Source organism: Formica exsecta, unplaced genomic scaffold (assembly GCF_003651465.1).
Source record: "Formica exsecta isolate Colony F162 unplaced genomic scaffold, ASM365146v1 scaffold120, whole genome shotgun sequence".
Taxonomy (NCBI): domain Eukaryota; kingdom Metazoa; phylum Arthropoda; class Insecta; order Hymenoptera; family Formicidae; genus Formica; species Formica exsecta.
This window is the reverse complement of record NW_021848537.1, coordinates 1,881,671-1,896,923: the sequence shown is the minus strand read 5'-3', so window position 1 is coordinate 1,896,923 and position 15,253 is coordinate 1,881,671. Positions and strand designations below refer to the sequence as shown.

General features: G+C 42.2%; 1 protein-coding gene across 1 annotated transcript in view; it reads left to right on the top strand.

The window, feature by feature from the left end:
* The window catches only part of LOC115241807 (unconventional myosin-XV), a 109,134-nt gene that overhangs the window by 88,826 nt on the left and 5,055 nt on the right, over positions 1 to 15,253 (top strand). Inside the window, exons 22-31 of the mRNA XM_029817739.1 lie at positions 282 to 732; positions 942 to 1,735; positions 2,181 to 2,285; positions 2,572 to 3,041; positions 3,142 to 3,426; positions 3,514 to 3,725; positions 3,839 to 4,034; positions 4,231 to 5,221; positions 5,299 to 5,541; positions 14,416 to 14,789. Of these exons, the coding sequence (XP_029673599.1) occupies positions 282 to 732; positions 942 to 1,735; positions 2,181 to 2,285; positions 2,572 to 3,041; positions 3,142 to 3,426; positions 3,514 to 3,725; positions 3,839 to 4,034; positions 4,231 to 5,221; positions 5,299 to 5,541; positions 14,416 to 14,789 (4,121 nt within the window). The remainder of the gene's footprint in view (positions 1 to 281; positions 733 to 941; positions 1,736 to 2,180; positions 2,286 to 2,571; positions 3,042 to 3,141; positions 3,427 to 3,513; positions 3,726 to 3,838; positions 4,035 to 4,230; positions 5,222 to 5,298; positions 5,542 to 14,415; positions 14,790 to 15,253) is intronic.

Genomic DNA, 15,253 nt, shown 5'->3' with positions numbered 1-15,253 from the left:
ATTCATGCGTAAAAAATTATAAAAAGAATAATAGAAAAACAATTTTAAAATACTAAAAAATAAAAAAAATAAAAATAATGAAATCAGTCCATTATCAAAAGTGTTAAAAAATATAATATACGCAGATGCGAAAGCAGTCGCACGAGGAGACCACGGATTCATGCGTAAAAAATTATAAAAAGAATAATAGAAAAACAATTTTAAAATACTTTTTTTAGAAAAAAATAAAAATAATGAAATCAGTCCATTATCAAAAGTGTTAAAAAATATAATATACGCAGATGCGAAAGCAGTCGCACGAGGCCATTTTGGAGACCACGACGGAAACGGGATTGTCAAGAAAGTCCGCCTTGAATGATCGGTACTTCGATAAGGAGAAGCAACGCAGTCGAAGTTTAGACAATTTGCTACAACCGGAGGTCGTGCCCTCGCCGGTGAAACTCGCCAATCTCGGGCTCTCCTCATCCAAATTGAACGAGCGGTATCACAGTCTGGAGAGGATCGGCGAGACCCCGGCGGTCAGTAACGTCGAATACATGACCCGCGGCGAAGTCACGCAAGAGAGGAAATACAGCAGGGCGACGAGGACAACGGAGCCGAACATCGAGGAGGAGGATCTCACGATCGATTTTGAATACCCGGACATTCAATCGGTCAGTCAAACCGGAAGATCGGAAGACGACAAGAGCTACATAAGATCGCAGACGAGGTTCATCAAATCGCAATATCCTGGTAAGTAGACGGGAAAAAATTATCATAATCTTTCGAGATTTTCGAAGATTTTCTAATAAATCTGTACGCATTATATTAACGGTCCCACTTTCGTTATTTAATCCGCTCTTGCGTAAGATGTAGAATTTCCATCGCGGAGAAAGTCGCGGCAATTATGCAACCCGATTTTTCCGTATCGACCTCACGCGGATCATTTCTCTCACTTCCAGGCAAACGCGCGTTACCGGGGAGCCAGTCTAGTCGCGCTTACATCGAAAAGAGTGAATACGGGGTAAAATCGTCCGCCATGTCCGATACCAGCGAGGCGCCTTCCTTGGCGTCGCACGTGCGACGCGTACGCGTGCCTAGCCAGGCGTCCGACGTAGACCAGTTCCTGGATGAGCTCTTTATGCCCGTGCTGGATGGTAACCTTGATGAATTGTCGGACGCTCGCAGTTTAGCCGCATCGATAAAAGGCTCGCGCGAGGCCAGGTCGCCTGGCGATCAAAAAGTCGTCGAGAATCGACGAGGAATCGACTACCGAGCCAATTTCGCCACCGTCGATGACTTTATCGGAGGAATGTTGGCGGGAAACGAGGACGCCGAGATCAGCGCGAGTGAACTGTCGGCGAGGATCAAAGGAGGTGGCAATATGGATATCCCTAATCAAAATACGGCTTTCAATTACAGCCCTATCGCGCAGAGCATGATGTCGCCGCCGATGATGATGCCTATGTATAGTCCTGCTCAGCAGGTTTCATCCTCCCAAAACACCAACATGAGCATGGGCGCGGGTTATATGCCTATTCCAATCTACAGCATGCAGGGGCTCAGTTTACCTCAGTACCCGAACTCGCCGCCCGGCCAGAGCGGTGACATGATGGCGTATCAGCAGAATCTTCAGCGAGCTTTCCTCCAGAGCGCGATGGCGCAGAATATTCAGATACAGCAGCAGCTACTGGCGCAGAATCAAGCTCTGCAGCAGCTGTTGGTCCAGAACCCGCAGAACTCGACGCAGCAACCGGTGAGAAATTAACAAAAGAAGCGAGCAATTCATGTACAAAGTCTAATGTCCGAAATTTACGTATTTATCGGTACCGGATCGATCTTCTTATCGTGATTCGAATAGATTAAATCAATTGCCAATTTACGCAGCCAGAACATTTCAATTTTTTAAATGTATAAATATTATTATAATAATGTATCGAATATTCTCGATGTTGAATCACGATAATTAGATCACAGGCGGATATTGCATGTTCAGCACGATCACGAATGGTTCACCGCTATCGTCGCGGCTCTATCACGATCGCAAGTGTAATCATCATTAACTCGATGATCCATCATTGGTAACCGAAACCGGCAATACCCGCGTCTAATGAAAGCTAACTCTTAACGAAGGTATATCGTCGTTCTGGACGATCCTATGGGTTTCTGAGCCGCGTCACGGCACGGGTGTGTGTTTCCAGAGCACGGTGTTACCCGCTGGCCCCTCAAGCATGAATCTTGTCCCCCCAGCTCCCCCAATCGGTGCCCATACGGGGCCCAATGATTCTATCGGACGCTACTCCAAGGTATCTACTGATTTTAACTAACCTACCTACGCTGTATCGTGTATGGCTTCCCGACGACTACCGCAGTATCGTGTAAATATCTTATTTAGCAGAATCCAAGGGAGATATTCGGAATTTCGTGGTTCTATCCACAGATTATACAATGTTTTATTCAGCAAATCGTCACAGCTCTTCCCAGTAAATTTTAATCTCGAGTCGATCCTCGTTCGAATCTCTCATCATTGTAAATAATTCTTCAAAATCATCGCCGGTTGAGAGAATTCTATCTAATCTTCTTTTCGATCAGGTCTCATTTAGAGAACCTGACGATGTTGAATTATGGTCGACCGAGAAAAGGGGAACGTTTGCACAATCTACGCCGACGAATCAGCGACAGGAAACGATGACGGTGAAGGCGCAAATTCACAGATCCCAGAGTCCGCCGAGAAAAAATTCCGAAGCTGTCAGAAAAACGAGCGTCGATTATGCGCGAAAGATTAGCGTGGATCGAAAAGCGATAGATCGGAAGGTGACTTCGGCACAGACGGAGGTGAAGCGAACCAACTTGAACAAGAATAACGTGCAAAGCAATTTCACTAATGTGCTTAGTGAGCTGAAGAACAGGAAGAGCAGCGTGGACAGTAATTGTAGCAATAACAAAGGTGTTCCACCGCCTCCGCCGATGCCACCGCCATTGGAATCTCACGATCCTTCCGAGTCCAGACCGTTTCTCGATCCATATGGAAGAGCGAAGACGGTGCGCATTGGAAAATGGAGGTAAATTCGAATCGAGTTTTACCAAGAAACTTGTGGATTAATTCGATTCTTTTCGTATCTCGTTCATTTTTAATTCTTCCATCATTTCAATGTTGCTTAGATGGCCGCCGCCCAGCGACTCGAACGAGAATCAAGGACAAGATAGTTTTATAGAATTCAAGATGCGTCAGCAGCAACAACAGCGCAAGATAACACCGCATTATCAGGAGTACGATCAAGGCGATAGCGAACACGCAACGGAAGGCGGTGTCGAATGGGAAGAGTTCGAGATCGAGAACATCGTCAGCAACGAGGAACGATCCATGGCCGCGCATCCATCGGCCACCGCGGCCAAACACGAAAACGGATACAAGGAGGAGGGGGAAAAGAAGAAGAAAAAATCAAAGTAATTGAGACCTCTGATATTTCCCTTTCCGTATTATGTTTGTATCACGATCCAAGGAACGATGTAAATCGCCAAATTTCTTCGCAGATCGGCCTTGGAAGTGGGCGCGCAGAGACCATCGCCGGGGAGTATAGGAAAATTGAAACTCAGCTCGGAGATGAGGCAGAGATTGGAAAAAGTAACGGCGAATCACAGTGTGAGATCTACAAAGACGGCCGAGAAACCCGCTCTGCCACGAGAAGATGGAAAGGTGAAACGGTTGGAGGATAATAGAAAGCTTTTATTGGAACAACAACTGGGTAATTACATTGTCTTTCGTATATTAAAAAGTATATTAAGAGATACCAAAAAATTATATATATGTCAAAATATATCTAGATATTGAAAAAATCGAAAGAATTATTTTGTTCAGGTGGTAGATGGGATGATTATGCTTCCACTGTCGATGACACTCAAAGCGTCACTTCCAAGGGCACAACTGATATGATGACGCAAGCTCAGGTGGTAAGGACGCAGATTGAAAGGATGGAACGTCCTGTACCGCCTCCGCCACCCATCACGCCACCGCAAGCTCCGAGTCCAAGAGGCGGCAGTGTATACAGCAACAGGTACTGATATCGTTAAATCTTATCGGGAATCCAACGAATTTTCACGAAACAAATTTTTTCTCTAAATTTAAAATAGTATTTAAAATAGCTTTGCTCAAGTTTTTGAAAAAAGTTCAAAAATTAAAACAAAAAAAGATCTTGTTTTATATACCAAGCGTAATATTTGTTTCTCCTTAAATGATGTACTCGTTTCTAGTCAATCCGGTGTACCTCAACCGCGATCACCACCAGCGCCGATCGAGCCGAAAGGACGCGACTCTTTCCGCACATCGCCGGACTCCGAGACCTTCGATCACTTCTCCAAAAGTCAGATGTTCAGTCAAAGCCGAGACATCTTCGCTTCGCAGCAGCATCTGCGCGACAATCACGTCGATTATCGAAACGATTACGAAAAATCTCGCTCTCAGGATTCCAAGTCGAAGGATTTTTACGGGAAGGACAGCACCGATCTCGCGAGCTTGTCGCGCGATCGTAGCTCCGATTTCGATTCGCGCCGCGATCTTACAATTAACTCGGAACTCTTCGACTCGAAGTACGCGTTCGATGGCTCGAACGGTAAGCGCGATCATTTCGGCATGACTCGGGATGTGTCTCCAAAATCCCGTGATAGCTTCGGGATGCCATCGCCGCGAGATTTCGGCGTCATTCCGAACACGAGGGAATCGTTCACTGTCGCGCGGCAGAGCTTCAACAAGCTCGATCGGGAGATGGACAGGCGATCGAGCGTGGCGTCGACCCATCGCACCGACAAGATGGAGAGAATCGAAATCGAGGAGTGGCCGGAGTTTCTCAAACCGGTATTGCCGCCCGCGGACAAGCCGGAAATCGAGAAGGTTCAGGAGGTGGTGAACACCAAACTGTATCCGCAAACATCTACCGCGCATTTCACGTACAACAGAGTCACGTGGACCTTGAGGGTCAAAAAGGAGGTTTTCGCGCCGAACGAAACGCTCAACAGTCCTCTGGCGTTGCACTTGGTGTTCTGTCAGGTCGCCTACGACGTACTGGCGACCTCGAGCATAAGAATCGCCAAGGAAGACCGGCAGAATATGCTGAAGATGTTGGATAACTACGGCGTCACGTTGGACAATCTCCAGAGCACACAGCACAAGATCACGATCAAAAAGAACATCGTAGATATGGCGAAGCAATGGCCGTTATACTTTGCCAGGATATTTCCAGTATCGGTAAATTTACTTGACTTTTTTTAAGCTAATAACATAAAGTTCTTTTAAAAATAGAGAAAATTTGAATTATGTCGCAGATCGGGCCGCAGCATCCGGAAACGCAACATGTGGCGATATCACATCACGGGCTTCGACTAATCAAACGCACGGCTAACGGCGATCTGATAATCTTGGAGACATTGCCGCTGGAAGAAATCGTCTCTGTCAACTCTTCGAGAGCGGGCGTGTGTGTGTTGCAAATCGCCTCGGGGGTTCGGTTACCCCTCCACACGAATCGCGCCCCCCAGCTGGCGGAGATGATCGGTAGATACATCAGACTGGTGAGTAGAGACGATATCCTTGTTTTTTTTTTTTCTCTAAACGAGCCCGCTCGTCCGCGACTAATTAGCGATGGATCGCCGCGGAAACGATAACGGTGCACCTCGTATTCTGTAACGAGGCGACCTGTGAACGGGCAACGCCTAGTGTAAATTGCGTTTCCGGTGAGCGGTCACATATGCTGGCCAATGCCTCCTTCTTCGTCCCTCTTTTTGTTTCCTCCCGCTTTTCCGCTGTCGAGAATCAGCGATCCATTACCGAGCGCACCTCGATACCTCTATTCTTCTCTGTGCCGGTTTGTTTTCGGCGCAATATCGACTTCCCGCGAGAATGTCGCCATCGAGAAGATTCCCTTCGAGCGTTTATCTCCCTTTTCGTCATCGCAATATTTCGCGACGAGAGGAGTGTTGATCCTTCGAACATTTTAATTTTTCTTTCTCTCATTTTTATGCTGTCTAAATATATTTGACTTCAAGAATCTTGATCGCGCTTATTTTTAGTAAATAATTAAGATCGTGAGGCACGCAGTACGATTTTTTGCATGAGAAAGAAAAAGAGAGAAAAAATGGACACGTCTCTCTTCGTCTTTTGTACAAAGAGAGAGATCGGATTTCTCATAACACACGGTATGCCTGTTCATCATCTACACCTGCATGCATCGTCGCCGCACGCGATTCGAGAATCGTTTAGCGTGACGAACGTTCTCTCGAACAGACATACCGATGGCTAGATACAAATGAATTCTTAATAAGAGAGAATACTAATTTCTTTTCCAATATATGTATATTTAACTTATCAAAGATTTCACTTTTAAATTGCGGGCTCTCGAGTCTTTCAATATTTTTTCGGGAAAAGAGAAAATTAAGCGGAGAATAAATGACTGAATAAGAAGATGCGTCGAATCAAATTTTCAATTCAATGTCTATTAAAGCGATTACTACGATGTAGCACACATTCAACTTATACGTGTTTCGATGTAAGAGATGTAATATACCATTGAAATGTGGGAGGCGGTAATTTAAAAACTATGATTCCTCTGTATCGCACGACTCCTTTTACATTGAACTTTCGCTGCTATCTCACTTTCACATCATGCCGTTGACAATCGAGTGTGTATTTGTTCGTCCTCCGTTGAATCCGATTGGAATTTTTTTTTTTTTTTTTTCTCGAGCAATTTGCGCATAAACGGCAGCGTGTTAAATGAGGTATGCGCACAATTTGGAATTCCATTACGGATTATGTAACGGTAAAAGAAGCGAGAACCGCGAAGAAGTGCGTGTACAACCGTTGCCTCTCTCGCGAGGCTGAAGGAGATGAGCAAAAATGTTCCTTCGACGTCTATAATCGACGGAATGATGTCAAAGGATCGGAATGGAAGAATGCGACGCGTCGTGTCTCACGTCATTTATATATAAAAATACGAGTATTCAGTATTCAGTATTCATGAAAATATCATGTGGATAGAATCGTCGGCGATGCAAAAGGAGATTAGATGACAGTTGTAGAAAGCCAAGTTGTGTATAGCTCCATTGTCTATCACGTGCATTTTTCCCGAGGGATTAATAATTTCATTTCACTATAATATTTTTCTTTTATTATTAAGTAGTACATCTTTCACGAGTAAAATCAAGAGTGGAGTGTTTGATGATTGATATTTTGAAAACTAAGAGAATATGTATGATAAAAATAATTTTTATATTTAAAAAAAAATTGTGTCTAATTAATAATTTTTTAATGAGTTATCAAATAGCGCAGTGTCGTTATAGTTTGATTCATATTACTCCTCGCGCAAAGAAACGATGGTTCGATAAAAAAAAGAACCAGGTACTTGGACTTCTTTCGAGCGAGTCCGAGTTCAACTAACTCGTATTTACTGATGGTTGCTCGTACCTCGCGCTTATACGAACACCGGAAGCGGTTTGAATTGCTAATGCGAAACGGTGCTCGTTATTTCTCTCTCTCTCTCTCTCTCTCTCTTTCTTTCTTTTCTGTATTGGCCCAAATTCCCTTTAAATCTTTTGTTTTTATATTGCGCAACCCTCGAGAAAAAATATTTTGGAATGATCTGTATGTACGTGTGTGTAAATTTTTTTCAAATTTTTTTTGTTTGAGATCTCTGCAGCTACGGAAAAACTATTGTTTTGCAAGTTAAACGGTTCCATTGCGTGTTAATTGTTTAATTGACACGGAATAGAAAAGGAGTATAAATCTCATTAAAACTCGTACCTTTCTCTCTTCTTGAGAACACGTCAATTTATTATACATTATCTTTTCAAATGCAGAAATTATTTTTTGTTCAATTAGGCATTTATGATGGTATTTCGAGATAAAGAAATATATCTTATCTATATATTTATAACATATTTGCTTTCAAGAAAATAATGGCGTTAAATTATAGTCATTCGAATTTCAGAAATTATAATTTTTTTATTTAAAAGAGACATATTGAAACCTCCATACACAATAAGATTACGCATTTAAAAGCGTTCGTATATGATATGGGAAAATGCTATGAATGAAAGTTCAATATAGTCATCCCACATCTCTCTGCTGAGTCGACCGTCCAATCAAATATCTCGAGGCCAAAGAACACCTTTCATTAAAATAATAGCATCGTGTCGTAAGCGCGCGAAATAAACAACGACAATTTCAATTTCACTTGGCTCGCGCATACCGTACATTCCCACGTGACATCTCGTCGAGTGGTAGTATTGCGGAACGAAGGGGCACATAGTAATAGAAAATGTTAGATTGTGAAAAGTTTTCCCGCTTTCGCTATCGTTCGACCGGTCTTCCTTACATCGGACAAAAAATATTTCACGATCCGGATCACGTAAAATACGTTTCGTTCTCCGAACCGGTGCGAGGAAAAAAATTTCCGTACATGCTTCGGGTATAGAAACGAGTCGCGTAGTGAGAAAGTACCACTGACGTTTCTCCGAGGACGGAAATCGGTTTCTCGACACGATGAATGTGGAAAACTATCTCTGGAAAACTGAAGCATCCTTGGATAATCGCACGAAATAAAAGCGCAGATATTTATAATGGAATAATGAAAAAGTGATTATTATTTTACTATAAAACTGCGAAATAAAAAATATGTAACAATATAAATGGTATTATGTAAGAATAATTTCGAGATTGGAAAGATTATATATACACGTGTTGTGCGAGCTACGTACTTGTGGACTTAAGGGCACAGAAGGGCCCACGGATAATCGGTCGTTTCCGGAGCAGGTGCGTCGTTTGTGAACAATCGTGTGAACTCGGAAAGTCGTTGTTTTCGCGGATCTTTGAAAATTCCGGTTCCTTTTTTTTTCCCTCTTCAATAGACGAGAGAACGCACGCGGAAAAACTGAAATCGTACCGCGGACGGTATTCAAGCGTGGGACAAGATTTTGCCAGAGACGGCTCCCATCGAGCCGCAAATCACAATAATCTCGCGTAATGAGCTATCGCTTCCGACTTTTTCCTCCCTCTTCCGGTTCCGATTTCTATTTCATTGCGGTGTTCGCGCGGCGCGCGAAATTGCTACGCTAGATACAATGTAAGGGATTTTTTCTTTCATCCATAAAGATCTCTTACCAACTCATTGTCAGATTGAATTGTTCTTTAAAAAAAAAAAAAAAAAAAACATTTCTCTCGTTTTTAATTTATTAACAAATTTCTCGCGAATTAAGCTTTTTATAAGTGTAAATAGATATATCGAAGTTTTATTCTTTTAATATTACTTTTGACAGTTAATTACAAAAAAAAACTTAATATTGAATATTAAAAATTCGGCCATGGCAGCAATAAAAGAAGGTGCGATGAAACCCGAACCGCATAATATTTACAACAGTTTTTACTTTATCAGCATTTCATCACTGTTGACAGAAAACAAAAGGAGGTAACGCAAATTTAGGATCATTCTTACCGTTCGAGTTACTCCACACGCGACTACGATTACCCCATCTCGATTATTTAAGTACAGAAACATTTCGTGTATGTAAAACGATGCTTCTTTCTCTCTATGTACATATACATATAAGTACGTATATAATCGAGAACGTACGTTCCAATCGAACAAGATCGAGCGGTATAAGGAGCTCCTCTTCGACGGTAGCACCAATTTTCCATGCTAGCGTGCGCCACGCATACCGCGAGGACCCGCGATAATGGTGGGGCATCCGACCCAGATATCCGTCTTTCCGAGGGGGTACCGTCGGAGAACGGCGGTACCCTATCGGAAGCCTTGCGGCGACGAGAATTACCTCAGTTCATCGACTGCCGTCGTGCCGCGAGGTGTAGCGTGCATTCACGCTCCGCGGCAAGACTCTCAAGTGCTGCGAAGCCGACGAAGGAGGCTTTTTGCCAAGTATTTTGCCAAGAATTCGTTGGTGAAAAAAACGAGAAGCCGGTTCCATCATGCAAAGCCGGAAGACGGGAAGACAACAGTGACGTTGCCCGCGCTAATTTTTGTGGGGGAGAAGAGCAAGATTTGTTAAAGATCTTGCTGTACGCGAGTTTAAAAAGTCGACAAACAGTTGCAAATGAAGCTATATCTCGCGATATTTCGATACTGAAGCTAATAATTATAAAGATACACAGCTTTTCTTTGAGCGAGAAGATATTTTAAAAAAACGTGTCTTTTTTTGAAGTATAAACTTTCTAGAAAATAGATAAACGTGAAGCTTCATTAACTTTCACAAAGAGATTCGTTTCCTGGAAAGAAATGACATACACACTTTAAAAGATTGTTATGCCAAAGCAGCATCTTTTTATGCCAATTAAAAATGACAAGCAATAATCAAGTGTCAAATAAACACGTTGAAAAACATGACATTGTCGAGAGACTTTGATCTTGCACAGCCGTAGAACCGCAACGTTCAACAAGGTCAATAATAAATAATGATAATGATGCTCGATCATTAATGTACGTTTCTCCATTTATACTGTATAGTTAATCAACGACCATTATTCTCTCGCAGACTAGATATGCGCCATTCGCGCTTAGCGTGGTAAAAAACGGCGGCGTAAAAACGACGATGAGCGGAACGTGACGGCGATTATCGTTGCACGATCGCTAACGATCTTGCGCGGTCCTTCGTATTTACGTAAGCGAGATCACATGATCGATCCATCCGTTGTTTTCCGATTTCCCAGCAGTTTGTTCCAGTAGAGAGACGACGATCGTTCGCATATAAAAGCCCGTTACTTCGTCATCATCTGGCGAGTATCTTCTCCGCAAGCAGATGCACGAGAATTCTCCTTCTCGTTTAAAAGCAAAAATTCACTCGCGCCTGTATTTAATCGTGCGACGAGTGGCGCGACAATTGGCAAGGAAGCATGAAAGCTTTCTCGCTCGCCGCGACGGGGGAGAGTTTGTTGGTGCGAGGTAATTATAATTAAAAGCGTGCATTGTTCGACCGCGATCCCACGAGAGCCTTCTTCCGGCCATGTTCTCACCATGTTCCTTGCGGACGGTCCTTCATCCGTGATCTACATCTCCTCTTCGGAAGATCCGAGTGAAATTACGATTGTTTGGAATTAGAAGAGCTACGGAACTTTACTGGCTGAAGAATAATTTCGAGGAACAAGATACGGATGTACGAATAATTGTATCTTGTCAATTATATCGACACATGCATCCCATTAAGATCCGCTTTCCCTTAAGACGCTACCGCGATGGAGAGAGAAGTATCTGATACGGAAGGTGTGTTCTCCAGGAGACTCATCAGCAACTGGGCTGAATTGCCGACGACGTTGAGACGTCGACAGAAGCATCGTCCGGATATTCTCAATCAATTCACCGACTACTCCGAGTTCTCGGAAAATGAGCTTTATAAGCTTGAACCCAAAGCGTTCAGCAATGTGCAGCGAATCGTGCGTCGTTCCGAGTTTCTGCGCAGACTGGAATCCGGCGATCTCGTTCGTAAGGACATGTCGGATTATCGAAAGGACATGAGGGAACGCAGACTGACACCCGAGAGTCCCTTGAATCGCCTGGACGAGGGTTATTGGAGACACTATGACAATCAGGACTCGAAGCTGGCTTATCGAAAGAGGAATAATTTTATAGGCAGGGAGATGAAGAACTTATCGGACGAGGATCGCAAGACAAATTCTCCCGATAGTCTTCTGATGAAGTCTTCCGAATCCGAGTTGAGCAGCGACGAGTACGGACACACCGATGATTCAGGAGCGTTTCTGGAACAGGCATCTCATCCGGACAAAACGTCCAAGACGAAGAGAAGCAGCTTCATCAAATTCTTCGCAAAAGACGGTGGTAGAGAGAAGAAGAAGCTAGACTCCGAGCACTTGGACGTGAACAAAAATATTAAACAAGGCGCAGAACTCCTTAAAAAGGAGGCCTTCGGTCAGCAAAAATTCGACTACGAGAACATTCCTAGAATAGATATGTCTAGGCTAGATCAAAAGCCCTTTTCGCACTCGATCGTGCGAGCGAATGATCGCCAGCCGACCATCGAGCAGCTCAGGCTCGAGGAAGGTTGCGAGCTGAGAAATTGCAGGAATGTCGTAGCAGCCTCGAAAAATACTCGAGAGAGGAAGCAACCGGTCCAGCAGAAGTTGAAGGACGACGAATTGAAAAGTAATATGATTAAGGAGGATGACGGCGAGCAGATCGTCGCGCGAGCTAACGGTGAACGCAAAGCGACGAAGATGGAGACCATCACCGAGGAGAACGCGGATGGGAGCAAGCTGAGCGTCCGCGAGATTCTGAAGAGATTCGAGGAGCTAAGAACGCAGACCGATGCAACGATGTGCAACGACGGCGAGACGCAGATCGAGGAAAAGGCGAACGATAAAACACTCACTACCATTCAGGAGACCTTGAAGAAGCTAGATGAGAAAGTCAAGAGTTATCAGGTTGCAATTTCATTCGTCACGTTTATTATTATCTACGAATCCGAGCGTTCAAGTCTCCATCTCGAGATAGATTGAATCAAGTAAATTGCGGAATGCAAATATTATTTATTTAACATTATTATTTATTTATTCATCATACGGAACGCAAATATTATTTATTTATTTATTTATTAAGTATAAACGAGAAAAAAATTGATATTTTTTGTTATATTTATTTTAAAAATTATAATTAATAAATCCGGATGAGATACAAGTAAAAAATCTTAAGGTAGATAATATAATTTAACTTTTTTATCCATAGAAATTTCCAAGAGACATCTTTTTAAAATATATTTTGGGCTTTTTTATGTTATTTAGAGATACAAAAAAGAATTTATTAATCAACTTAATTAATATACCGACTCGGAAAAAATTTGAATTTTTTGTTTGTTGAAAAGCTACAAGATTCAGGATTTGAAAAAAAATAATATTTGACATATAATCCATTTCTGTCATTTTGTCATCATTAGATCGTCGCACCGGTTATTTGTCGCGATATAACTATCCGAACGCGTGGCAACCGCATTTACGTCTTACGTCGCGTCTCGGTGCATTAACGTTTATGTAGGTCAGGGTCGACATCTGGTTATCCTGCTCGCGCGTTCTTCTCTCAACGATTATCGATAAACCCGATATTGCTTCGTGACATCAGACAAAATCGCGCGATCGATGATTCGTCCTTTCGAAAATTCTACCTTGACAGGATCTCGATTTTACTTACATATAATAAGAATAAAATTGAACGATGAATTATTTTCGTGTAAAAAATATGCGATATATATTATTAAAAATCAATATGTTTAAAGCAAGCAGCATTCTTATCATGGAGCTTTTATTAGACTGTTAATATCATTTTATCTTACAATTAGCCGATTTCTCTTACCTCAAAAAAGCGCTAGTTTTTTCTCACACCTAAATCGATACGAATGATACTTTATCTGTTAATAATAATTACGATGAACTATTTCTCGTATCTGTCGGCGGATCTAATCGATCAATGTTCTTCATTTTTCGAGAGAAAAGGAAACCGCGTGTGTAGAACACGCGAGCGGTCAGGTTTCTAACAGATATCGAAGAGAGGCCGTACGTACGCGATGAGGATATTAAGAAACGTACAGGATGTAATCACCTACTTTCCGTCGCAAATCTCGGTAATCGACGAAAGCAGAAAGACGAGCGAAGGAGTGTCTTCCTTGGTGTCTTATCGCTTCTTTTACCCGAGCATGTTGATATTAGGCCGGCGCGCACGAGAAATCGCCGCGTATCTCGGAAGCTGTGTCGCTAATTTACTCTCTTCTATTTCCTTTTTTTTTTCCTTCCTCCTTGCAGCGAAGGCCGAAAGGAAGAAACACCTGCGATGGTCGTATCGTGCCGCATTCCTGTACCAGGTTGCGGTACACTTGACAGACGGGAGTAAACCCGTTTTACTCGCGTGCTAAGATCGATGCTACGAGCGATGCGAATCGCGCGATAGCGCCAGGAGGAAAATTGAGGGAAATAGAGAAGCGCGGAAAATGGATCTGTTTACCGGCTCGTAAATGAGATCGCTTTCGCGATACACGCGCGGCTTGAGCGATTAAAGGAGATAAATTGACGTCTCCTTGGAAACTTTTACGAAATATAATCTATCATCGATACATAAAATATATATGAACGAAATAATAAACGTGAAAAAAAAAAAACAGTAATGCATTAAAGGTTGAAACTTTATCTCGCAAATTTATGTGAATTTATTACATCTTTTTACAAAATGAATAATAAATTTGAAAACTTTTCTTAGAAAATTAAGATTTTGATATGAATTTTATTTAAATTTATATTATAAATAAAAATAAAATAAAAATATATATAAATTTATATTATAAATAAAAATAAAATAAAAATATATATAAATTTATATTATAAATTTTATATCGTTACCGATATAAAAATTGATATTATATTATAATTATATACTTGATTTGCAGATCGATCAGAAGCCGCTCCAGAAGGTTAATCATCACGAGAATCACGTATCCCAAATGACGAAGACTATCCAGGCGCAAGCGAATCACGTGAATCACATCCAGTCTCACAATCATGCCAATCACGTAATCTCCGAGCATGAGAATCACGTATCGATCGGTCGCGTGCCCAACCACGTGTCAGCTGTCAACCAAGCGAATCATCAGAAAAACCTGCAAAACCAGCTACTAAGCCCGAGCCAGGAATGGCGACAGCAGGACGACAACGTCAGGCTCCAGGAGGACAGCATCTACGAAAGCGGACCCGTCTCGATCAACGATGGCAAGCACTCCCTGTTGCAATACGCTATGCTAAACTTCCGTCAAAGCACAGAAAAGTAAGTTGTAAATCAAATTCCAAAATGATATTAATTTACGCCCCGTGCACTCGTAAATTAAAGCGATTTAATTTATTGTAGATTTTAGAGCGATTAAGTATTGTCGAAATTTAAATCGAATTGCGAGAGAGTCTATATATCAAAGTTTTATTAAATATTAATTAATTAAATACGAAATAATTCTTTGGAAATTAAACTTTTTAAGGTGATTATTTACAACCGGAAATAATTGCCCTCTCTGATGATAAACGTCAAAAAATTGCGGGGAAGCGAGCTAATTAAAATGAGATCTTCCTTTCTCAATTCCGGCTGATATCAAGAGCACGCGCGAATTGCAGGGAAATTAATGCGAAACATTATTATTAACGGTGTTACGCAAGCGAATCGTGTTGAGAAAGCATAACGCGGCCGGTGCGAGATATCGATCCGACATCATATCGTGCACCACGTAATGTCCTTTCCCT